Raw genomic sequence first — 25,759 nt, 5'->3', positions numbered from 1 at the left:
TTCACACAGCTTGTTCAGAATCCTGTAAGCAGGTGGTATTTCACTTCGTTTCGGGGATGGGGAAACCGAGTTCAGAGAAGGTAAAGCATCTGCCCAAGGTCACACAGCTCTTCAACAGCAGCACTGTGGTCAGCTTGACCCCAGTGTTCTTCCCACCCCAAAAGGCTGCCTTCTCAACTCAATTCATCTGCGACCACCCACGCCAGAACACTATAAAAACAAAGGACGCGTAAAGTACAGAACGGATTTATAGATCTCATCTTCCAGCAGCACTGGTGATAGAAACTTGGCAGTGACCATGTAAAAGGGGCTGCTGGCCACTCAGAATTAAAACCTGAAGGTGATATTTGCCTCTCACGAAGGTTAATTCACCTTGTACCAACTCTGTAAGGCAGTGTCTTTTCAAAGCAGTCCGCAGGCATCCGGGCACTCACACACATACCATCCTGCCTCTTTCCAAATGGCCATGCCTCCTACATCGGCCAGCACCTGGCCTAGAGGAGGAAAAGCTACGGGCCAGATGTCAACGTCAGTGTGCTTGTGCTTACGAGTGTACCAACCAAAGGTCATGCAAAGTCAGCTCCACGGTCAGCACATTTGCAAGGGAGCCAGTGAGCATGGGGAAAATGACAAGGTCTGGCTTTGACCGCAGACCAACAAGCCCAACAAGACAAGACACTAGAAACATCCAGACTTCAACAACCTGGCTTTCACAGCTGCACAGAACACAGGGATCACGACTCCCTTCCCAGAATAGATGGGGAGAAGCATAAGGAATCCTTGAGCGCAGTCTCCTCCGAGTCAAAGCTGGGGAAACTGAGGCACGGGGACATCGAGGGACCCACTACTATCAGAGGCAGTCAGAGCCAAGGCTTCCTGACTCTCAAGCCAGTGCTCCCTCTACCACCACCAGCTGCCTCCTCCCTGACGGGGGCGGGGGGTACCGCTCACCCCCATGTGTAACTCACAGTCCCGGGCTCATGCTGCATGACCGAGCTAGAGACGGAGGGGAACTGGCTTTCAGGTCATTCCAGCAGAACCCTTTCCAAAGTCTCCATGTTTGTCAGAACTCGAATAAATACCATTCCATTCCTTCATCCACTCCACGAAGGTCTCCTGAGCCACAACGACATGTCAGGCAGGATTACAGGCCCTGGGATGCAGGCCCTAAGCGAGCAGGCAAAGCGCCTGGCTTCAAGGAGCTCACATCCCCGTGGGGACACGCAAATCCAAGGAAAAGCATATTCAGGTTTCAGGTCAGGAAGGCTTTGAAAACCTGGAATCTGCAAACGTGAAAATAGCACGGGTGGTGCAGGAAAAGCTCTTCCAGACGAGTGCTCGGGAGGGAAGCCTCTTCAAGGGGGGACAACTCGGCAGACCCAAATGCTTTCCTCTGAGGGCGGAGCACTCCAGAAGCCCTGGGCTTCCAGGAACAGGGAGGAGGGAGAGAGGAAAGCCCGGTCCCACCGCATCCTGGCACTCAGGCCTCCCGCAGCACCTCTCGGCCTGTTTCTTCAACTACGAACCGAGGCCCAGATGCCCGCCTGCAGGGATGCTGTGACAATTGGGCAACAGCGTAAATAAAGCCTGGGTCACAGGAGGCAAAACAAGCGAGGAGACAGCATACCATGAACCTCTTCGGGGCACTCCTCGAAGGAGACTGGAATTGCCCCAGAGACCGGTCTGAACCCACGGGTGGGGTGTGCCGTCTGAAGCCAGGCTGGCAGAGGTCACCTAGAAAGAACCAGGAGGGAACTGGCCAAGGACCAGGCTCACGACCCTAGGAGTTTGGGCTCCAACTAGGGTTCAGAGCTTGACCCCTGGTGCTACTGAATGGGTTCCAAACTGACCCCCACAGAGGGTCTCCGGAAATAATTCCAGAAAGAACTGGCATTCCTCCAGAGATGCCACCCAAACATCATGACGTGATGCTGGACACTCATGGCGATTCTCTCACTGTCCTCAGTCTCGACCTGGTCCCCACGCCTTGCTGGGCGACAAGCAGACTCGGGAACCCAGAACGGCAAGGCTCACCACATGTGGGGCTTACAAGCACTCGGAGGGGCGCCCATCCCGTGTAATGCCTGGTTCAGCACTCGGGTTTCCTGCCGTGCTAGGTCACTGCATTTAACCCTCAGAATGGCCCTGAGAAGCCAGTGTAAGTGTCTTCATTTTACACATGAGGAAACGGGGCCCAGAGAGTCTGGGGGGAGAAAAAAGCAAGAGAAAGGGACGCCTAGTCAGGAAGCACTGGAGGGAGGGCCAGACCCCAGGCTGCGCCACCCCCCCCCCCCAGCTCTCCGCAGCACCTAGCACCTTGCTGTATTGTGGGTGTCTGTGCACAGCGCTCAGGACACCGACTGTGGATTGCTGGCAGCTTGAGAGAGTGGGGGCACGCACGCCAAGTCAGGAGTCCCAGCCTGAGAGGCACAGGGGAGGCCTTCACGAACCACCAAGCAAGGAAGGGCCAGCGGGGACTTACGGGGAGGACTGGAGGCCTGGAGGGTGTACTACTGAGGGTGCCCTAGGTAGCAGACGAGCCTCCCAACCTGCCCTTTGCAAGAGCCAGCGGGAGCCATCACGTCGCTCTGCTTAACACCCTGCCCCGGCTTCCCGCTGCTCTTGGCATAAAATCCGACTGAGGACCGTCTCCAGCATCCTCCAGCTCAGGGCTCCCCACTTCCCGCTACCCAGCCATACCTCCGGCATCACCACCCACCAGCAGAGCCCCACCGTCCCCCTCACCCTGAAGGCCTCAGCTGCACCATCACCTGAGACCAACCTGTCTTAATAATATACCCTGAAACAGCCCCCCTTTCCAGCGCTTGAGATTCACCAGCCAAGTTCACGTGTCTGTTAACGTCGCCACTGTGGGTCTTCCCCTCTGGCTGGCAACTCCTCGGACCAGGCTTTTTGGCTCCTTGCTCACTGACATACAGGCCAAGGTTACCACGGGGAGGTGGGGGCCGTCGGCCTGTCCTCTTGGCCTTCTCCCCGAGCCACACGGCCAACGCTGTGAGCAGCGAACAGCGTCCCGTGCCCCACCCCCCTCCACATTTCCTCTCTACATCAGGCAGAAGAGCCAACGGGAGGACCAGAGTCCCCAACAAAAGGATAGAAACAAAAGGCGGGGTGGGGGGGCTACAAATGTCATACAAAAGCATGGAGAGGGGCTGCCCCTCCAGGGAATGCACAGCCACCCAGCCTCAAAGCCCCATTTTTCCAGCTCTTCAAGTAGCAGACTGCATTAAACTATTCGCAAGTACTGCTGGTGAACTGACAAGAACCCGGCAGCTGTCACCAGCTGTCACCCTACTGGCAATGCGTTTAACTGAGAACATAAAAAGGCTACTGGTAACAGGCCCATAAATACAGGATTCACCTGTGGCCTGCTCACGCCCCAGCCCAGGAACTAACCGGGAAGGAACACATAAGCAGAAAAAAATAATTTACTACAAGCCTGGTGCTGCCCATTCTTTCCTTAAAATGAGTGAAGCCTGGGTGGTTCAGTTGGGTTAAGCGTCCGACTTCGGCTCAGCTCATGATCTCACGGTCTGTGAGTTCAAGCCCCGCGTCGGGCTCTGTGCTGACAGCTCAGAGCCTGGAGCCTGCTTCCGATGCTGCGTCTTCCTCTCTCTCTGCCCCTCCCCTGCTCGTGCTCACTCTTGCTCTCCCTCTCTCTCTCAAAAATAAATAAACATTAAAAAAAATTAAAAACTTTTTAACAGAAAAATTTTTTTAACTGAGTGAAGACAGTCAGTGCAAAAACAAAAATACCTGGCTGGCGCACCCCAACTGCCCAAACAATCCAGTAAGTCGGAATATTACAGTCGTGCGGCAGGATGATCCGGGAGATGAAGGGGGAAAGGCCTCGGGAATAACGTTAAGAAACAATACAAACAGGCTCACTGATAAGAGCTGCTGCTCACCGACTCTCAGCTCTGACCCAAATACTCTTCTCAGCAAAAGACGGGTGTTGGCAGCATCCTTGGGTTGGGATGACAGACCCCGAGAGGTTCCGTCCACCCAGGGGAGCCTGGGGAACCAGGCGGCCTGGTTTCAGAGTGTGGCCTCCTGGCCGGGACAGCACATCACCCGCCAAAGCAACAGGCGGGCCGCGGTTCCCACCCCTGCGCACCCGAAACACAAATACACACAAACTTAGCTGCAGAAATGGAAGTGCCCGGGCAGAACTGTGGCTGTTTTGGGGTGCTCCAGACTGCCTCTAGTACTTCACGAAATAACCATTTCTTCCCAACAGGCCTTGTGTGCTCTTAAGTGCCAAAGGGCCTGCAGAAAGGGCAGCAACGTAGGCCTGGCCACAGCATCCTCTCTTGGGCCCTTAATAACAACAAGCCGACAAGCCAAAAAGCCAAGGACAAAACCCTCTGCCACATCGAGAGACATGTCTCGAGAGGAGAGACAGACACAGGAGAGAGAGAGAGAGAGAGAGAGAGAAGAGAGAGAGAGCTCTCGAGGGGAAGGCTGCTTGGCAGGGGACCTGTGAGTTATCCCCAAGCACCGAGGATTCAGGACTCCAGTTTCGTCACAGCACCGAGGCAGCCGCCTGTACTGACCAGTAAAGGAACTGGGAAGCCGCTTGGCAGGATGTGAGGGAAATGCTCCCTGCTTCACAGAGCAGAGATGGGGCCCCCCAGCCAGGCTCTTCGGGGTTTTAGAGAGGCAGGCATCTCCCCTGAGTGGAATCCTACGTGCTTCACATGCTGGGATGCAATCCTTGAACTGGAGGTGGGCAGCTCCTAGGACACCATTCTCGGGACTCCCCAGGACTGCAGGTGCCCCCCCCCCCCCGCAGCCAGACAGAATTCATATGTGAAGCCCTAACCTTCAGTGGGACTATACTGGGAGGTAGAGCCTTTAAGGAGGTAATTAAGGTGAAATGGGGTCCTAGGGGTGGGACTCTAATTCAGCAGGACAGGGGTCCTTATCAGCAGAGGAGGAGACACCAGGGATGCACAGGCAGACAGAAAAGGCCAGCTGCAAGGCAAGGACAGCAGCCCTGCCAGGAGCCGTCACAGTCACCTGGACTCCCAGACTCCAGAACTGCAAGACAGAAGTTTGTTTTCAGGCCACCCAGTCTGTGGGGCTCTGTTAGGGCCACCCCAGCTGACACCCAGCTGACACCCTGGACACCCGGACCGGCTCACGCTTCTCATTTTTCTACAACGACACGGTGCCAGAGGCAGGATGAGGGGGCCACGAGTCAAACCCACCTTCCATCCGAAATTTCTAAGGATCCTGACCTCTCACCCGGAACACACACGGGCAATGCAGGGCTGCGTCCAGAAGGCTCGCTGAAATTTGCCGCCACCTCAGCAAACAGGGCCCCCACCCCCTGCCCCTGCCCCAGGAAGCACACGTTCACCACCACAAAGTACCGAGGGTCAAGATGCGGGTGTGCTGACATATCTCCTCCGAGACTCGAGTCACGAACTCTGGGTAAGTCCCTACTTGCCGAAGATCGCAAGTCATACAACCGGATTTACATTTTCGGAAAACCGTCTGAGTCAAAACAAGGAAAACAGAGCCTAAATCTCAGCCGTCGGCGCAACTGCAGTCTGTCTGGACGGACGACCTTACTGCCGGTGGGCACGCAGGGCCAGCTACCTGCTCTGGCACAAAGTGGCTGAGGGAGACCCACAGGCCAGCCGGCAGCGCGGCCCGAGCTCGGCGGTGGTGGAGGGACTTCATCCAGGGAACACAGTGCTGGACAGCTGCTGGGGTGCACGGAGATGCCCGCACCCCAGTAAAGCACCCACGGCAAGGCCCCTATGAAGCATGGTACTCGGGTGCGCGATCTCGGGGTCGCCGTTCTCTGCAAAGCAAACGGAAACTCCTTGGAGGGGACACACCTCAGGGCCAGAGTGAAGTCTCGTCCCTCTATGTGAGGTGGGAGCCACACAAACAGAGAACACTGCAGATGCAGAAAGACGAGGCATGAAGTCACAGGGACTCGGACAAGACGCCTTCTGTCCCTTCTCAATCCTTCTGGTTACTTCCAGGAAAAAGATCGGAGTTTAGCACTAGGATATCCCCAACACCCTCCTTGTGCTGCTCACTTACTCGCCTCCTTTTAACAATGGGAGGGGGTCTCAGACAGAAGCTGGGACAGGCAAAGACATCCAGGCCGACTGAGCATTGGCTCCTTTCCGCTGCCTTTGTTTTCAGTTACCTGCTATTTAGGTCAACTAAGAGTGACTCTCCATTTACTACAATCATGGAAAGTTCCCTTTTTAAATAAAGGCACTCAACTTTTCCTAAGTGCGCCCATTAAAAAAAAAAAAAATTACAGGATAAATACTAGTACAGTGGTAAATAAATAACTGAAATTTGAAAGCCAGCGACTTCAGTGTTCTCCCAGCCCGTGCGCCCCACATATACAGATCGACAAATATCTGCCCAGCCGAACTCAAGCCTGAGAAGCGTCGTAATGAACTGCACGCTTTCACTGCACAGAGGGAGACTGGTCATTCCCACCGACCAACCTCATTTCCTCCTTGATCCCTGACTCAGACAGTGCTGGCCGTCTCCCAGACCAATGAAAACCCTAATGACGGGGTGGGGAGCACTGCCTCCCTAAGCAACGAAAACCCTGTGGTGGGGGTAGGGGGGCACTGCCTCCCTAGCGGTCGGGGAGGCCATGGGACTGATGTTGGCCAAGTCAGTGGGATACTGTGTGCACTTCTAGGAAGGGTCCTCGCAGCTGGGGGCAGGCATCAACTTTTTTGTACCCCGTGGACCCGTTCTGCAGTCTGGTGAAGCCCACGGACCTCTTCTCAGAAAAAGATTTTAAAATACAGAAAATAAAACACACAAGATTTCAAAGGAAACAGATTATACTGAAATAGGATTATCAAAATGTAAAAAATAAAAGTGACACAAAAATACACAGAATTCTTTATTATCACATTTTAAAAACTACTCTATTTTCCAGAAGAAACAATAATCTGAGATTTTTTTTTTCATGTTGCAGCTCTCACGGGGGCCTGCGACTTCTATCGGCGATAAAGTCACCCATTTTGTTAACACGAATGTGGTTTCTATGGTTTGCCGGTACTTTCATAATTGAAGGAAATGTAAACTTCAGTCAGAGGCTAGAGGAAAAAGTTGAATCCTATCGATGGAAATGGAGGAAATATCTCCTTTGCTCCCTCCTCTTTCCTGCTACCTGGGATGAGACTGGGATGGCTGGAGCTAAAACAGCCATTTTGGACTACGAGACAAGATGGAAGGAGTCCCAGTCTCTTGACGAACATGGAGCCACATACCAGCCCCAGCCTGCCTACTTCTGGAAAGAGAGACGAATTTCTATCTCCTTAAGCTACAGCTGGCTTTCTCTTTATTATATAAAACCACACAAACCTAATCTTGTTATATCTCTAATACTTTTTCCCCAGCAGGAAGGTTCGAAACCGTTTGAACCTGATCTTTAACAACCTTCGCACTTAAGAGATACACTCTTCCTTAATTATAAAAATGATTCCTCCAGACCTACCCAATCAGCACAGTTCCTCTGTGGCTGATGACCGTACAGGAGGCAAGCCCCCAAACCCCTCAAAACTCAGTGCCGCTCCAGCTCTGAAGCGTGTCCTTTAGAGCGGGCACACGCCCAAACTGGTCATTAACCACAGCTCAGGAAGCTTAGAAAGGCACAGCACACTCACACCACGGACACACACACCTGACTTTACCCCATATCTCGTGAAGTCCACAGTCACACAGGGGCAAGCGCCACGGCACCCGCTGAGGCGCAGGCCCGAGAGTCACCCGGCCTTGGGGGAGGATACTCAGCAGGTACTTACTAATTGTCATCGACTCTGGCACCGAGGAGGAAGGTAGCAGGCTGCTGAGAGGGCCTCCCTGGCCAGGAGGACTGGCTTCCACACTGGGAAAAAGCAGACGGGAGCAAGTCACACTCAGCCACTCAAAATGAACACAGAACTAGCAGGGACTCAGCGTTTTCAGGTACAACCACCAGAAGGCGCAGGAGGCAGCCCTTCAAAACCCCGGTCAGCCCTCATCATTTGCAGACTCCCTCTTTGCAAATCTGCCTGCTCGCTGATGCTGATTTGTGTCCCTGAAATCAACACTCAGTATTCTTCTAAAACAAACAGCAGGGGTGCCTGGGTGGCTCAGTCCAACTTCAGCTCAGGTCATGATCTCACAGTCGGTGAGTTCGAGCCCCGCATCGGGCCGTGTGCTGACAGCTCAGAGCCCGGAGCCTGCTTCGGATTCTGTGTCCCCCTCTCTCTCTGCTCTCCCTGCTAGCACTCTGTCTCTTTCTCTCAAAAATAAATAAAACATTAAAAACATTTTTTTAAGAAACAGCAGAAAGGACTCTGCATCCTGGATGGACCTGGTGACACCCGTCCTCCCTGACAATGTACTGACCGTGCAGGAACCTACAGGTGGTGTCACTGTCACAGAGCAGAGCCCCGTTGACTCAGGGAGAGACAGTAACACCAAGCATGGTTTGATGTCACCAGTGACTCCCACCCTGGAGCTGAGGTTGAAAATGCAGGTGTGATCGACCCCTGGTTTGCGCCCAGTTAAAACCGTGAAGAGAGAAGAAGAAACAACTCTAAGAGCCGCAAAGATCGCGGTGGCATCAGGGAGACTTCAGTGTCCATCTGAGCTCTGCCACCAAATATCCAACGACTTTGAGCAACTCAGTTTCCCTTTGAGATACTTTTACTTGAAAATCAGAAACCCGACATGGTGCTTACTACTCTATTCGGGACGAAGCACTTCTCAAATACATGAGAGCTAAGTGGCTCGAGTATTCCACAATATTAAAGTTGCCTAATATTGTGACCAAATGTTAAAACCCATTAAATGACAGTAGACGAGGTACCCAGATATGCCCCCAAAATCATAAAAAGGAAAGGAGGTCCACAAATGAAGTTTGGTAACACGCCGTTTCTCACGCGGACACCCTCGGTAAGTTCCCATCTAAACCTGAACATAAGTGTGAAATAAGGCCTTGACCTTGAATCCCAGCAGGTATGCTCCCACCTTCAAAAAAGCATCAAAGGCACAGCTGTCAACAGGACAATTCAATCCCAAAGGCGATCTGGCTTCTGAATACTAACCTGTACCGGGACCCAGGCTCCGGGAGAACATGGTCTTCTGGTCCGGTCCCGTTCTCCAGGCTCCCAAGGGGGGCATCTGTGCACAGAGAGCAGTGGCGGAGAGAAAGTCAGCAGTCTGTTTTCATTTCGTTTTCTCCAGGAGGCACGGGCACGGTGCAGACACGGGCTCCCCTCTACATCAGTCGATTTACAAATGTTTCCTGGCCTGCATGCCGGATTTTAATCTGCTACTTGTTTCGTCCTTTTGGCCAGAATCTCAGATTTACCACCAGGAACTGACACAAGGCAGGGGGCCCCAACATCCCACTTAACCTTTTTGACCCTGAGCCACCTGGAATGGTGCACCAAGTCCATATTCAGAGCCAGCCTCAGGATCAGAGAACAAAAATCAGCTTTCTGTTGGACAAAACTGCTTGCACTGTAGTGGCTTATGACAGACACAAGGGGGCAGCACAGTCCCATCACCGACAGCGTCTACATCAAAACCCAGGGCCGTGCGGCCTTCTGAAAAGCTACCACCCAGCACAGAGAGAGTGGTGTGTGAGAAAGGCATTCGGAACAAGAGAGGCCACAAATCACCTCTAGAGGCACTAAAGATTTTCATAAATGTGTTAGTTGCTGTTCAAGTCTCTTTTCAGAAAAAAGTGCAAATCACGGCCCCCTGGGCTGGACGGTGACATTAAGGCCGGTATCACCCATGGCTAACACTTGCCCAGTGGAGAAATTTCTGGCTTTTCGACAGCCATTGCAGAACCAGGCCCGGATGCAGGCACGGGGCAGAGGCGGGAGGGAGCCCATCTCACTGCCCTAAGCTAGGCGGCCTCCTGCCTGTCCCTCCTCCCGTTTTGGCCGGAGTTTCATCCTGCTGGAGATTCCCCAGCTCTTAAAGGGGTTGCACTTGGGGAGTCCTAAGGAGAGAATGTTTTGCCACCTTTTCTTCTACCCTGCCATCCCCATCAAGCTATTCCACTCGCTCCTACTTTTTTAAAGGAGTTTGAGGGGGAAACGTCACCCTACAGCCCAGCCTGCCTACCACAGGCTCCATCACCACCGCCATCATCATCCCCGCCCTCCCACCTTCATCTTTTCTGATTCCTTTGTCACCGTGCCTCTGGATCCCGGCTCAGGGGCCCCCCTTGGCCACTCCAACAGGGTCTGGGCCCTGGCCCCTGGCTGTGTAAAGGGGACACGTCCCAAGCAAGCACCTCTGGCTGAGACCTCAATCCGGAACCCGTGGCCCACGGTGCTAGCTGCCCGCCTGAAAGCTCTACCGGGCCACCCTGCAGGGCCCACCAACTGATCGTAACGTCCAAACTGCTGCCTTCTGTCACCCTCTCCACTGGGCCTTCTCCCCTCAGAGCAAGGTGCCCTCCTCCCTCCATCATGGAGCCAGGGAGCCCCAGACCTGCCGGCTCCACCTCATTATCGCCCACTCCTTGTCCAGAGTCGTCTCCACTGCCACCCTAGTGCTGAGGCTCAATACCTTCCAGGGGTCTCCTGCAGGAGCCCCCACAGTTCTGCCTCACCCCTAATGGTCCAACCCACTCACGGCTATCAGATTCCCCTCCCTGGAGCGGAAATGGGGACTCCAACATACACAGCAGAAACCCACGGCTGGAGTAAAGGCCCACATCGTCCGCCAGCATTCCAGACACCCTCCATCCGACTCAGCCCAGCAATGTCCCACAGGAACACAGGCCGCCCAGGCTGCCTCACTCGCCCTCAAGGCGCCCTCGGAGGTGCCCGCTACTATTATCTTAATTTTTCAGATGTGGAGACGGCCCTGGAGTTCAGTGACCTGTCCGAGATCACAAGCTAATGTGTGAGAGTCTGAACCTCACTCTGCCCAGAGCCAGAGCTAAGCCCTTTCCCCCTCCGTGATCTCTCACACAGCTGATCTGGGCCACGTGCCTCTCTCTCTAGGCGTCCTTGAACTCCCCACCCCATTCCTCTGTCTATACCGTGTCCCCACCTGGATATCCGTTTTCCAACCACCAGGTGTCCACTCCCGTCGGCAAGCCCCACCCCCAGGTACTCGGTCCGCCCACTGCGCCCCCACTCAGCACAGGCTTCCTGAGCCCACACTGTGGGCCCAGCTCTGACCAGGGTCAGGGTCACACCGGAACCAGGGCAGACACAGCCCCGCCCTCGAGGACCTCAAAGACTAGCAGGGGGATGGGCATCACCAAGTAATTACACAAATACACGGTTCCAAGCTGAGGTGAGGGCATGGGGACACACGAGGTTTATGGCAGTGTGAACAGGACGCCCGGCTTGCCTGGGAAGGGGGCGGAGGAGCCCTCTGCACGTGACACTTGGGCTGCCACCTGAAGGACGCACACAGGCTGCAGGAGGCGGGAGGAGAGAGACGGCGGTGGGCTCGGCTCGAGGAAGCACAAGCGGGCTGGTGTGGCTGGGGCATCGTGAGGGCATCAAGCTGTGGGGCAAGCCGGGGCCTCGGGGGCCACAGTGAGGGTTCCTGATCTTATCCTCAGGGCACTAGAAGAGCTTGAAGCAGGGGAATGAGGCGATCTGATTCAAGTTCTAAGACATTACTCCAGTTGCTGTGCGAAGAGTGGCCAGGGTGGGGGCAGGGGTGGGAGCAGAGGGAGCTGTCGATGTCCCTTGTCCTCTCCTTGCACGCAAAACTCCGGGGGCTGGGAGGGCTCATCTCCGGATCCCCCCAGAGCCCAGCACAGGGCCGGTAGACAGCAGGACACCCACTGGTTGCATAAAGAAAACCACGAGCCCTGAGTGGCACACGACCTTCATGAGCGGTGTGGGGACCACACATCATGCAGGTCCAGGGGCACCACAGGGTCCTGACATCCCCAACAGTAACACTACCCACTGGGAGCCAAGCCCCGGATCAACCGTCTCAGGTCAGTGCGGTGCTACAACAGAGCCTCCTAGATCCCAACAAGCAACCCCAAAGACCCAACGTGAGACAAGAAGTTGAAGAACCGGGGAAATGAAGGTTTGAGGACCCAAGGTCTCAAATGAACGAACAAGGCCTCAAACGGACCCTGGAGGGCACCTGGGGGGCACCTGGGGGGGGGGGGGGCTCAGTCGGTTAAGTGTCTGACTCTTGATTTCGGCTCAGGTCATGATCTCACAGTTGGTGAGTTCGAGCCCCGGGTTGGGTTCTGCACTGACAGTAGGGAACCTGCTTGGGATTCTTGCTCTCTGCCCCTCCCCCACCTGTGTGCATGCTCTCTGTCTCTCTAACATAAATAGAAAGAAAGAAAGAAAGAAAGAAAGAAAGAAAGAAAGAAAGAAAGAAAGAAAGAAAGAAAGAAAGAAAGAAAGGAAGAGAGAGAGAGAGGGAGGGAGAGAGGGAGGGAGGGAGGGAGGGAGGGAGGGAGGGAGGGAGGAAGGGAAAAGAAAAAAGAAAAGAAAAGAAAAGAAAAGAAAAGAAAAGAAAAGAAAAGAAAAGAAAAGAAAAGAAAAGAAAAGAAAAGAGGCTAACTAACTCTGAAGTTGCTAAGACCCACCACCAACCCCAGGACCCTCGATGAGGACAGGAGCAATAACAATTTCATGTGTGCAATGGGTAGAAATGGGTGTTCACCTCCGTTGAGTATTCTTGGTTGAAAGGAACTCTGGGGCTTCATGCAGCTTCAAAGAAATGGTAAATGTGCTTTGCTATGTTGCAGGTGACAGACACGCCCAGAGGAATGACTGTATCTAATCCCACACCCTGGTCCCATGTGACCTGAATGGTGTCTTCCTTCTCTGAGCCTCCCACCCCAGCTCCAAAGCACGGCCCCCTAAGCCACAGAGCCTCCCCGTCCACGAATCAGGACAATACTTCTGTGTCCGGAGTCCCCTTCTCTGCCACCTTCTCTCTCTCCAGATGTGGCCACCAAAACACTCCTCCTCCACCACGTGCCTCGCTCCATCTTCCTCTAAATGTCCCCACGGGCAGTGACACTACAGATACCAACACTTTCAAAGATGATGGGAAGGTCTCCTAAGAGTAGAGCCATCTGGGTCCAAAACTGTCACTAAAGACACAAAATGGCTCCCTGGCCAGAATGAGAGACTATGTTAACCCTGCTCAAGTAGAAGGGTGTCACTCAGAAAGGAGAGCGGTCAGAAGTCACCAGGAGCAAAGGAGTCTGGAACAGAAATGCCGAGAGCATGCACTCAGAGCCGCCCAGGGAAAGGCTTCCCTGACAGGTGAGTCCTGACATCAGAGGTCCGCCCACCTCCCAGGGAAACGGGGGCCAGGCCGGGAGGGACTCGATGCCACCTGGCCTTCCAGTCGGGCAGCAGATCGACTCCGGTGCTGTCTCTCCTGTCTTCTGCAGCCTAAGCATAATTGTCTTCCTATGCAACTCGTACCCACGGCGAGTCTGCCCAAGGCTGTGACAGGCTCCCGGGACTCCTGGCGGCTTTGTTACCACAGTAAACTAACAAGCTGGCAGGCGGCTCACACACAGCATGTCTGATGAGGATAATGGAGATAAGCTGGAGCTCGGGGTCCCCCAACAGTGACAAGGTGAAGCCTCGGGTCTGGAAGGCTGACAAGCAGAGGCGGGACCAGGGGAAAGCTTCCCGAGAGGATGCTGGAGGCTGGCCAGAGGCCGCTTTCCCCGCAGACCCTGGAGGAAGCCTGCAGAGGGAGGAGGAGTGCTGGGTTCTGGAAGACTCCACCCCAGCACAGAGGGCAACAGGGCAGCGCCCCCGGAGCAGCCAGCCCCCAGCCCCCAGCCCCCAGCCCCAAGAGGAAGGGGCTGCCAGAAACGAGACAGCGTGCCTAGTGCGGGCCCCTGGCAGCTGGGCAGAAAGGCCCCCTCGGTGGGGAGGGCGACAAGGTGACTAGGGTGTTGGGTCACCAGCTGGAAGTCCCACAGGGGTCCCACGTGGGCGTCAGGACCACCTGCCTTCTGCGAGCCCCCACGTGCACCGTGCTCAGTGGACAATGGCGAGGCACCCAACCCCACCGCTGGCCGCTGGGACCACGGACGGCCACCTGAGGGAAAGGGGAAGCCGGGCCCACCAGCCGGCCCCTCTCCGCGGTTTCAGCAGAGACCCCAGGAGAAGCGCTGGCTGCTGAGAAGGCCGCGCGGCTCAGGCCGAAAGGGGAGAGGGAAGAGAGGGCAAGACGGTCAAAGGGCAGTGGACACAGGACAGACCACATGAGGAAGGGCGGGGCGCGCAATGGGGGACACACACGAACGCCCTTCGTTCCAAGTCCCCAGCACGAGACGCCCACGTGGACGGCAGGCTCTCTCGGGGCCGCGGGAGGTGCCTGGCGCCTCTCCCCACATTCACCGGGGAGTCCCCGCCACCGCCCAGCCCTTCCTCACGGGCCGTGGGCGAGAGGGGACGCGTTCATCCACACCAGCTGCCCTGCAGCCCCGGACTCGCTCCAAGGGCTTGGCACGCCTCAGCTGTCAGGATCACCACCGGCTGCAGCTTCTGAAGAGGAGCCCGGCCCGGCGGACCGAGTCACTCAGCCACCATGCTCTGGAGCCTCAGTTTCCGCCAGGAGCACTGCCACCCGGAGAGGTGACCGGCTCACGCAGCCCCCGGAGCCAGGTTCCCTGACCCCCACTCTAGACTGCCACCAGTGAGGGTCCCGCCCGCCCACCCCTGCGCTCCAGCTACTTGGAGGGAGTTTCTGTCCCCCGCTGGTGACGAGAACAGTCCACCACCCGGTTCACAATGTCAACAGCCTCCTGAGCAGTTGGTGGGCCCTGTTACGTCCTCTCAGACCCGGCCCTGGGAGGGTGAGAAGGGGCCTCTACAGGGGGTTGTGGGCAGGGGAGGGGAAGAGGCTGGGGCCTCACTAACCCGGTGGTGTCGCGGGGCCGTGACAGCCGCCAGGCACCGTACCGGCTGCACCACACGCCCACCCCTCGACCAACCGGGCTCATCCGCGTCCCATTCGCCCCTCTCCCGCTGCTCCCTGTGACCTGCTCTAGCTAAAGAAAAGAGTAACAAACCACACAAGAGCACACGCAACCAAATGGAAGGGGTCCAAAACGCTCATCCACTCTAAAGGCAGGTTTCAAGCAAGCTACTCTCTGACCCCAAGCACTTGGTTGCAAAGGGTGCTGTAACTTTTTCCCCAAGAGGCAACAATAACCGTCACCATTGGTGGTCTGCTTGTATATGACCAAGTTCCAAAACAAAATCACTGGGGAGGAAAAAACACAGGCTTGGGGGCTCCTTCATGACGTGTCAGCTGGTTTGGCCCAGCACTCGCTCAGGTGAGAGCAAGTCAAGCCCTCGGGTTGAGCAAGAAGAGAAGCCAAAGCCTCAGGCAGTCCCAACCTCAACAAGCCTCTGCAGCCCTGGGCCCCACACCCCTTCGTGCAGTGCTACTGCAGAGGGGACCCGGACCCTGCTGCTGGCTCCCGGGGCCCAAGCTCATGCATGAATGGACGGAACACGTCATCGGGGAACACCCACCTGCAGGGCCATACGAGCCCACTCCGCTGACCGGAAAGAGGACATCGGCGTCACCTTGGAGCACCTGCAGCGGGGCCCAGCTGTGCATCTGGGCGAGGCGGGCGTTCGCATCCAGCGGCCTGAGGTGAGAGAGTACAGCTGCGTGACAGACTGAAGAGCCTCTGAGGGCCACGAGCATCCTCCAGCCTCCCTCAAGTTCCCTCTGGGGAACCAACCAGACCATGACTGAGCTGAAGACAGGAGGCCCAGGCTGGGAGCAGGAGCGTGTGGTCCAGACCCAGGCCTCGTACATTCGTGCCTTCAACCAGTGTTTCCTGAGCCCCTACTATATGCCAGGCTCTGTGCTCACGTATATTTTGTGCTGGCCAAAGAGCCAGCAAATAGTGTTTATCCCGCCCTCCGGCAGCTTACAAGTCATAGGGGGACCAGGACATGAACCACACGATCCCACAAGTAGACATAAGACAGCAGCTCAGATCCATGGAGCTGGTCAGGAAGGCCATGGAAAGCTTCCTTGAAGAAGACAGGTGACAGATGAGAGCTGCAAGTGAGACCGCAAGGTCAGCCAAGTGAAGAGAAGGACGAGAGGAACGCAGGCAAGGGAAAAGCATGTGCAAAGTCCTGAAGCAGGAGGAAGGATAGAGTGTCCCAGGCTCTGGAGTGACGGCAGCCACGAGACCCGGGGCGAGTGTCCCTTTGCCTGGCTGGTTCTCGAGCCCTCATTAGTAAAATGGCAGAATCAGACCAGATCGTGTCTGGGTCCCTTCCAAGAAAGGGGGTCAGCTTAAACATAAAGCAGGCTCATAAGAGCTGTCATGCTGTCCCCTTATCCACAAAGTACAAGAGCAACCTGGACCATCTTTGTCACACCAGCTGGTTCAGTTCAGTGAGTCTGAAAAAGGATTTCCCCACTGCAGCAGTTGTCTCTGGGCAAGTAGGAGACATGAATAAATACCAGAATGTGTTTGCAGAGGCTTTAAAGTTCATAGAATCCTCCTTCCATCCTTCCTTCCTTCCCTCCCTCCCTCCCTTCCTTCCTTCCTTTCCTTCCTTCCTTTCCTTCTGTAACTCAGTTTCTTTTCTGGGACACAGTTATAAAGAAATCCAAAGCAAACCATGGTCATGCCTACTTAACAGAGGGAGGGAGGGAGGGAGGGAGGGAGGAGGAGGAGGAGGAGGAGGAGGAGGAGTAAGAGAATGGGAGAGGAAGAGGGGGAAGTGAGGGGCGGGAGAGAGGAAACCAGTTCCAGGAGGTTATGTCACTAGTGCAAGTTCAGCATCCTGGACAGAACCGAGGCTTCAAGGATCTGAGGCCACATCTTCCAAATCCAATCACATTGGGCCCCGTGGCTGCCGCCCACCATGTGGCATGATGTATGCAGTTTTTCTTTTGGTTCAGGGCAGGGATCAAGAATAATTTTTTGTAAAGGACCAAACGGGATATATTTTAGGCTCTGGCATAAGTATTCTTCTTTGTTGTTGTCCTTAGCAATCCTTTAAAAAGTAACAACCAGGGAGGTGGGAGGGGTGGGTGGGGGCTGGGCTAGATGAGTGATGGGTACTAAGGAGGGCATGTGATGAGCACCGGGTGTTGTATGGAAGTGATGAATCCCTGAGTTCTACTCCTGAAACCGACAGTTAACTAACTAGAATTTAAATTTTAACAAGGGGTGAGGGGAGAGGGCCCGCCTCTGGGGGCAAGCCTGTGCTGCTTCCAGAGTCGGTTAGAGCTTTTCCTTTCAGTCCTGTATACCTCTTGGTCAAACATTTGGCTCAGAACAAACGGGAAATAATCCTACCAGAATTTTGCAAACTCCGTCATTTAACCGTGCAGGTCACACCCACAATGAGACGCTCAGCAGACTGGGTGGGGTGCACCAGCAGAACCAAACTTGGGCCGGGCTCTGGGGTGAACTTGGCTGTGCCTCTAGAATCCGTACAGAGCCGCCCTCCTGGGGCTCCAATCTAGCAACTGGTGACCCAGAGGACTCCCAGACACCCAGAGGCGCTCAGGGGGGCCCTTCAGGAGGAGGCGGCAGAATCATTTGCTCCAGGCAGATGGGATTTTCTGCTCTTTCTAAGGGGAAATTTTGCCACTTCTCAGCAACACAGGCAGAGCACAGGTGAAGCCAGGTCCCCTTAGCTGAGATTCAGAACCCAAGCAAAAGGGCCCAAGGGCCACCACCCCCAAAATGACTTAATACTGAAGTGATTCCTAAGGCACAGACCCACTCAGAACGTGGTGCGACATCTGGCTTAAAACCAGTAATGGGTGTGGCTTTTCATCAAAAAAGTCAGACATTTCTTTTAAAAGCTAGAAAATGCCAAAAAGCGGGGGGTGGCGGCGGGGGGAGGGGATACACCAAAAGCAAAACTGCATTAGACACCATTCCCGTAGCGGCTTCGTTCTACACGTATTTTTCTTTAAGAGGTCATAACAAAACTCAATGTAACATTAATATTTTGCTCTTTCCCACTCCATATTAATTCATAAGTTTGTGTTCACACTACTAAGACACTCTTAAATGTCATTTAAGATGTTCCAGATCCCACTGGGTCCTGTATGGAACTGCTGACTCCCTATATTGTACACCTGAAACTAATGAAACACTACGTTAACCACTGGATTTAACGTTAAAAACTTAAAAAAAAAAAAAAAAAGATGTCCAAGATCTGCATCATTAAGACGTTTGAGTTTAAACTACACAAGAGCTGAGGTCAGCTCCAGTGTTCTACTTCTGTGAGCAAGGACTTTGGAGTCAAGAGGCAGCAACGGGTTTTCCTTTCCGGAGGCTCGTTCCTCAGGGTAGATTCCCAGCAACAAAACTGCTGAATCAGGTGGGACAAACATTTTGGAGGCTCCTGAGGTCGTGTCAAACCGTCTTTCCACAAGGCGGTCAACACAAGGGACGTGATCTGTGAGGATCCAGCGGCCCTGTGCGCCAGACTCTCCCCATCATCCACTCTACAATTAAGGCCTACTGTGTGCCTAGAAGGTACCAAGCAGCTGAGGACACGCGGAGAGCAAGCCCTCCCCCCAGGGCACTAACCTAGGGCTCTCCTTTTCTCCGGTTCTCAGTTTAAATCCCTGGGAAAATTCCAGCTGTCTGCTGCACTCTGCATTTGCTTAATTGCTAGCAAGATGTTAACAGTTTCCCCTGTTTGTATTTCTTTTTGAATTATGTTTTCACCCCACTTCCCTACTGGTTGTCCAAGGACACACGTCAAGTGACAGAAAAACCCCTTTCTATAATAAAGATATTATCCTCTTGTAAGGAAAAAAAAAAAAAAAACAGGCAAACCAAACACTTGTAAATATTGAGGCGGGAGGGACAAGATTTTTTTCCCTCGGTCATCAAAGAAGCGTTTTAACTGCCAGCAAACAGAAACATAAACCCAGCTTTTGGCCAACAGAGCATTTTAAAGACAATCAAGGCACTGACTGGCCAGAGGCTGTCACATCCACAGAGAGCTTCTCCAGGAAGGGCCACTTTTCCCTCACAAACCTGGCTGTGCTGCTCAACTGCTAAGACGCCGGCCCCTCCAGCTCCCAGACCTCTCCTATGAACGTGAGCTTAGAATCAAAAGTATTACTCAGTGGGCCATCTCATCATTCTCTACTCTTCGCCAAGGGGCTCTGCAGAATGCTCAATCAAGATCCCCCGCCTTACGCCAGGGAGAGTCCGTCCAGACTGTGCAGGAGGCCCAATGGCCTGGAAGGGCCCGGGCCCCTGTAAAGGTCACCCTGCACTGTTTTGTGTCTTACACATCACAATGCCGGCGGTGGCTACCTTGGCTCGCAGGCTGCCCTCCCGCTCAGGCTTCCCTCAATGGCCCCAGGCTAATAGGAAGAAAAATGACTGTGTCTGGGGACAAAAAATACACAGGGTGAATCAACTCAGAGATGCACTCACCCACAGAGACACTGAATGCAAGTGGCACGTCCCAAAAGGCCCTGCTTAAGAACAAAGGGCTTATGTGGATGTTATGTGGCAACGTGGCTAGGCCACGGCACCAAGATATCTGATCAAACGTTGTTCCAGTTGCTTGAGGAAGTATGTTCAGATGAGATTAACACCTAAGACGGCGGACTCTGAGTAAAGCAGATCACCCTCCGTGTTTGGCTGGGTCTCATCCAATCAGCTGATGGTCTTAACAGGAAAAACCGAGGTCCCCCAAAGAAGAAGGAATTCTGGGGGCGACTGGGTGGCTCAGTCGGTTGAGAGTCCGATTTCGGCTCAGGTCATGATCTCGCAGTGTGTGAGTTCAAGCCCCGCGTTGGGCTCTGTGCTAACAGCTCAGAGCCTGGAGCCTCCTTCAGATTCTGTGTCTCCCTCTCTCTCTGCCCCTTCTCTGCTCATGCTCTGTCTCTCTCTGTCTCAAAAATAAATAAAAACATTAAAAAAGATTTTTTTTTTTTAAAAAAAGAAGAAGGAATTCTGCTAGCAGCCTGCCTCTGGACTGGAAATGTAGCTCCTCCCTGGGTCTCCAGCCCACTGGCCTACGCCCTACAGATCCTGGACATGTCAGGCGTCCACAATCACATGAGCCCATTCCTTAAAATCTATCTAGACAGACAGATCCAGACAGACGGTAGCATCCCCCTCTCCTTATCCGCAGGGGATACGTCCCAAGACCCCCCAAGGAGTTCCTAAGAGTACACGCATTGCTGAGCCCTCTATAGATATACTGTGTTTTCCTATCCATACACACCTATAGTAAAGTTTAACTTATAAATGAGGCACGTTAGGAGATTAACGACAGTAACTTACAATGCAATAGGACAACTGTAACCGTGATCTGCCACAAAAGTTTCATGAATGTGGTCTCTCTCTCTCTCTCTCAAAATATCATACTGCACTGTAGTCACCCTTCTCTTGATGACGTGAGATGACCCACTGCCCACGTGATGAGGAGGCAGGGAAGCTGAAGGACTCCACAGAAATCGGCTTTTGCTCCCCTTCCTGCTGCTTTTCCTGCTAGGACCCACAACCCCACGTTACACGTGCCTCAAAATGCAAATAGCAGACGTCCTCCTTGTAAGGGACAAGGAGCAAACGATTTCTTTAGACCAGATCACATCCAAGGAAGGACCAGGCTAGAACAGCCGGAGGAAGGTCTCAGAGAGTATTCCAGACCACCGGCGCTAGACCCCTCGATGCCAAGAACCCCCTGGCTCCAAGGCATAACACCTGGATCCTGGTCTTTGTTCTAAGCGGTTCCCGGACACCCAAGAGGTGACATACCCCACAGCACAATCCTCAGTAAAAAACCCCGGGCTCCAAGCAAGGACGTGACTCCGTCCTTCCCTTGCTGTGTCTCCCAAACACACCGTCCCTGTACTCCACGCCTTCAGCGAGTTCTGTCTTCCTCTGCGGCTGGCTCGAGTTTGATTTCTAGCCTGTGTGCAGCCAGGGCCGCTCGTGGCTGGTCCTGTGGGAGCCCTTCTGGGTCCTCAGACCCAGCCTGCCGGCATCAGTGAGATGAAGCAGAGTGAATGTGGGCGCTGTGATGCAGCGCAAGGCCACTGCGGACCTCATGATGAGCCGGGAGAAGGAGCGCCACTGCTCCAGGACCACGGTTGGCTCCGGGGGAACGGAAACCGTGGCAAGGAAACCGTGGCAAGTGGAACCGCGGACAAGCAGGCAGGACTCCTGCCCACACGCAGACGCACGCCGCCCCCATCGGTTCTGCTTCTCTGGAGACCCGGACTCATACAGCCGGTCACAGCACGTGGGTCCCAGGTGGCCAACGCTCATCCCTCTGGACAAGAGCAACACTCCGGGGGACCTACCCCAACACACCCTCCAGGAGTATAAGAAACACTCGTGCGTGAACACGTCCAGTTCAGAGTGGCTGATCACAAGAAAGGCAAAAACGGCAGCAACAACATCAAAGGCCAACAACCGAAATACTGAACGCGGGGGAAAGAGACGTTAGCAAATCGTGACAAGTTTGATCCGACGGACTGTCAACCAAGCGATATCCCTACGTCATGCAGAAACGTGGAAAACAGCTGACAGTAAAAGCGTGGGAGCACAGCGTAACCGAACCTTAGGGCCCGCCCTGCCGCTGCTCTGACACAACTCTGCTGTCTGCCTTCATCCACCGAGCGAGCGTGGCACCCACCAACCTCCCAGGGCGGCTACGCGAGGAGCCCGCCGTGCCCGGCCTATCACAGGTGATCGATACGGTAGCGCTGCTCAGACGGGCACCCGTGTGAATGAGGGCAAAAGAGCAGAAATCAGAAACAGGCACCGTGTCATGAGACAGAACGAGGCGGGACATGAGAAGCTCACAGCCAGAGACGGTGTGCCCCGCCGCGGGGTGTCGGCGTCTCCAGGTGATGCTGTCACGGGCTGGGTGTGAAGCCAGCGTGACGATGGCCCCGTGCACCGCAAGGCCCAAGTGAAGGGGCAGCTCGTTCATCCGGTGCTCAGAGCAAGACCAAGCACAGGAATGAGTACAGAGCAGCGAGAGCAGAAGCAGCTGACCTGTGTGCCTTCTTGCTGCCAAAGGCCCCACGCACGTCTGCCGCTAACTCAACGACTCCGAGAAGCAGGTGCTGTTTTGCTCCCAGGTCTCAGATGAGGCCTGAGGCTCTGGGAGGTAAATGTGTCCAAGCAAAGCCACGCAGCTAGGAAATGAGAAGCCAGGCTGTGTCGATTCCAGGATCCACGCTCTGCACTGTGCTGTTGTGCTTTTCTGCCCCCGTGTGCATCAGGGCCCTTCCAAACATCCACCTATGGCCAAGTCCACTGTTCAAGCAGCAAGTGCAGGCAAATTCCTGCTGTTCACGCCCCGGTACATAAACAGAGAAACTGGCAGCCTGCGACTGTGCTCTAGAAAAACCCTGCCTCTCTCCCGAGCTTCCTGTGCGAGGAGCAAGTTAGAGACACAAGCAACATCCAAGCAACAGGAATGAAGGACACGTACCTAAGGCGAGAATGTCAAGGCACACGTCTTGATACCAACTTTAGAAGAAGGACCTTCAAATGCACTCCCTTCCCTCGAGTTCGTTCTCAGGAAGACAGTAAGCTAACACTCCTTCCTCCTAACTCAAGATCAGAAAAGCGAATGATGCCTCCCATAAACCGTGTGTGCGCTCACTTCACCGGAGGCTGCAGAAAGAGAAAGCCGTTAACGCGCCAACCCTACGCTAAAAGCTCCAAGTGGAACTTACTTCTCAGGCGACCCCGAGTGTCCCAGGCACTTCCTTCCGGACATGCTCCCTCCGTACACATCATCCTCGTTGTTATCCACATCCTCGTCATCGATGCTTTTCACGTCGAGCTTCTGGTACCCAAACTCCCCGTTCAAAGACAGAGAATCAATTTTCCATGAGTTGCTGCTCTGACTTCCGTTGGAATTTGGCCCGAAGGGGCTTTCAAAGGCCGACAAGATGTTGACCGAGGAGCGGTCGGAGTTCTCCTCTGAACTCTCCCCGGCCCCGGGTATCTTCTTAAAAACATCGCCAGAGTTCTCCTCTTCGTCATCGTCAAACGAGATGATGTTGGTCACCTTTTTCTTCTTCTTCCGCTCCTTTTTACATTTGGCATCTGGTAAAAGAACATACGGTGTCACAAGAAGTAGGCAAGATAAAGCCACAATTGAGCCATGTGGCGTCTACATCGTGGAAATTCCTCCGTTGGTCAACGGAAAAATACACTTCAGATACATTCAGATTTTTTTTAATCCTCGAGGGAGAAAAACCTGTCTACAGGAGACTGAACAAAATGGATGTGGGACTACACTTCCGGGGTAAATAAACACACCACAGAGCACACATTACAACTGTCCCTTCTGAGCACTTTGATTCAGAGGGTGCCCCCACTCCTGAGACAACTTTCACTTTGGAAAGCACTCTCCTGGCTGACTGATGAGACCAAGAACACCCGTTTGGGGTGGTGGTCAATGGTCCCCTTTACAATGGGACTCGGCTGCTCCTCCTTCTGAGGGTGTGTCTATTTCCCCACCCCCTTGAGCACGGGCTGGCTCAGTGCTCACATCTTCCCTGCAGCATGTGGCACAAGTAACGGGGAACTCTGTAGCCCAGCCATCAGTAGGTGCTACACCCCCTCGAATGCTGCCCTGAAACTACCGGGGAAGGAAGCCAGTCGAGCTAATCAGAGCAGAGGAGGCCACGTGTAGAAAAACAGATGCCCCAGCCAACAGTGGGCACTACTCCCCGGCACATGAGTGAGACCGTCTTAGATCTTCCGGCTCAGCCACCACTCGGGACAGCCCCATGAGGAAGCCCAAGCGACACCAGCAGAACTATCCCATCAATGCACAGTCATCAAAAAAATAATAAATTGTGGTTGTTTCAAGCCACTACACTTTGGAGCTGTTTGTCACACAGCAAAGACTACCTGAAACAGAAATCAAAGCTGTCTTGGTGACTAGTACTTATGTGAACCAGTTTGTTCACCCATCTTAATCGTCAAACTTGGGTGTGAGACACTTCAAGCTGACTCCAGACACTCCTTCCCGTCTGAACCACATGGGGATGCTTCACCAGTGTATCAAACGCTGAGACAGTGTCAAAAGCAGAGTCCCCAAAATGGATGGAAAGAACACTCCTTGGGGTATACAACTTCCAGGGTCTTTGCTTCACAAAGCCCCCAACGGTCCTATTTCCTGTCATTTGCTGGGGGTCTCTGCCAGAGAAGGGGAGGACCAGACAGATAAAGCCAATGTATACCAAAGACCCCATGGGTTCTGAATCTTCACCGTCAGTAATAATTCCAAAGAGATGCCCATGATCACTGCCTTGTTTAAGAGGTTTGAGAATACTAGGACTACGTACTTAAACCCCACATCTCCAACTTTGCTGTAGCAACATTCTGGACGCCCCGGAAGGCTCAAAGCGTATCACAGACTTCTCATAAAACTGATCTCAACTAAATCAACTTTGCCTCCCCACAGCCTAGAGTCAAAGCTGACCAACTCCTCCCTCCCCCTTGGCCTGCACCTGTCACCTCCCCCTCCCCCCCGGAAAGAGTACACATTCTTGATAGCACTCCCTGCTTGGCTTTTATCCCATTTATCAAGAGGATACTCACTTATTTGTATAATTTGCCATCAAATGGGTACCCCTACCCAGCCCAAAAGAGACTGCGGTCTAAATGTGAGCAATCTTCCTAGTTCCCCGCTGAGCACACAGAACGCAATGAATCAACATGTGAACGAAGGAAGGAATAAATGCATGAAGTTCCAGCTCTTCTGTTTTCATGCGACTCACACACCCTCACGTTCAGTGTGCTCTCGGTGAGCTATCTGCTCTCCCACCATGTCATCTCCACAGCTCAGCAGGGCTCTCAGCCCCTTCCAGAGTGAGTTAGTGGAAGAAAAATAAACACAAACGTGAACTAAAAATGAAGGGAACATAGATTTCATTCCCCTTGGGACTTTCAGACCACCAGATGCATCCCTCTTGGCCGCGGCCAGTCGTCCTTTCACCCGAACCCCCTGTTCCACCGTGCACGCCCCATCCTGCTCACCGGTGGTGACGTGCTTGGACACGACGGGCAGGGGCTCCGTGTCCTGCTCAGGTTTGATAAGGATGGAGACAGCAGAGGACGCTGTGATCTCCCTGAAAAGGCTGCTCACTCCTTGCGTGGATTCCTTCAGCAAGGAGGTCACGTTCTGCGTGGACTCCTTCAAGAGGTCTGAGACAGTAGGAGCAAACTTACTCTGCCCATTTAAGTCCTTGTTGTCGATGTTAATTGCGAAGAGGATAGAGTTCAGACCTGCCCCAAAAAAGGGAAAAGTCTGGAGTGTCTGCCATGGGAGAGTCACGCCCCCACCACGATGAACACGTGGGGCCTGGCAGAACACGCAAGAGGGGACCGGCTAATCTTAAACACGGATTAAAAAACCTCCCACAAAATGGGGTCAGTAGACACCAGCGATGGCAGGAGGGGAGTCTTTCCAAATCCTCTCCCTATCTGTGGAAGACAGGAGGTCAGCCTGGGGGGAGGTTAAGATGTAAGCCCTGGGGTCAGAGGGCCTGCGGTGAATCCTACCACGTTCTAGGAGACCTTGGTCAGGCCATGCACCACCTGAGCTTCAGCTTCCTTATCTGTAAAACGGGGCCAACAGCATCGCTTTCACAGGGTGTCAAAGACAATCACCCACCAAGAACACTCAGCTCAGTACGCAACCAAAAATGTGCGCCAAACAGTATCATTACCACAATTACTTTAGGTAAAAGCTTGCAG

The 25,759-nt window shown here is 54.0% G+C and overlaps 1 protein-coding gene across 4 annotated transcripts in view; it reads right to left on the bottom strand.

The window, feature by feature from the left end:
• The window catches only part of SNX29 (sorting nexin 29), a 496,622-nt gene that overhangs the window by 407,460 nt on the left and 63,403 nt on the right, over nucleotides 1-25,759 (bottom strand). For all 4 annotated transcript variants that reach the window (XR_008294767.1, XM_027043227.2, XM_053213859.1 and 1 more), the window contains exons 7-11: nucleotides 25,040-25,288; nucleotides 22,720-23,095; nucleotides 15,537-15,655; nucleotides 9,114-9,189; nucleotides 7,824-7,906 (exon numbers count right to left, since the gene is read on the bottom strand). Coding sequence is in view for 3 of the 4 variants with exons in the window: in XM_027043227.2 (XP_026899028.1) it covers nucleotides 7,824-7,906; nucleotides 9,114-9,189; nucleotides 15,537-15,655; nucleotides 22,720-23,095; nucleotides 25,040-25,288 (903 nt within the window). In the remaining variant the exon portion in view is untranslated. The remainder of the gene's footprint in view (nucleotides 1-7,823; nucleotides 7,907-9,113; nucleotides 9,190-15,536; nucleotides 15,656-22,719; nucleotides 23,096-25,039; nucleotides 25,289-25,759) is intronic.

Source organism: Acinonyx jubatus, chromosome E3 (assembly GCF_027475565.1).
Source record: "Acinonyx jubatus isolate Ajub_Pintada_27869175 chromosome E3, VMU_Ajub_asm_v1.0, whole genome shotgun sequence".
Classification (NCBI taxonomy): domain Eukaryota; kingdom Metazoa; phylum Chordata; class Mammalia; order Carnivora; family Felidae; genus Acinonyx; species Acinonyx jubatus.
The sequence above is the reverse complement of the archived record's forward strand: the minus strand, read 5'-3'. Positions and strand labels throughout refer to the sequence as shown.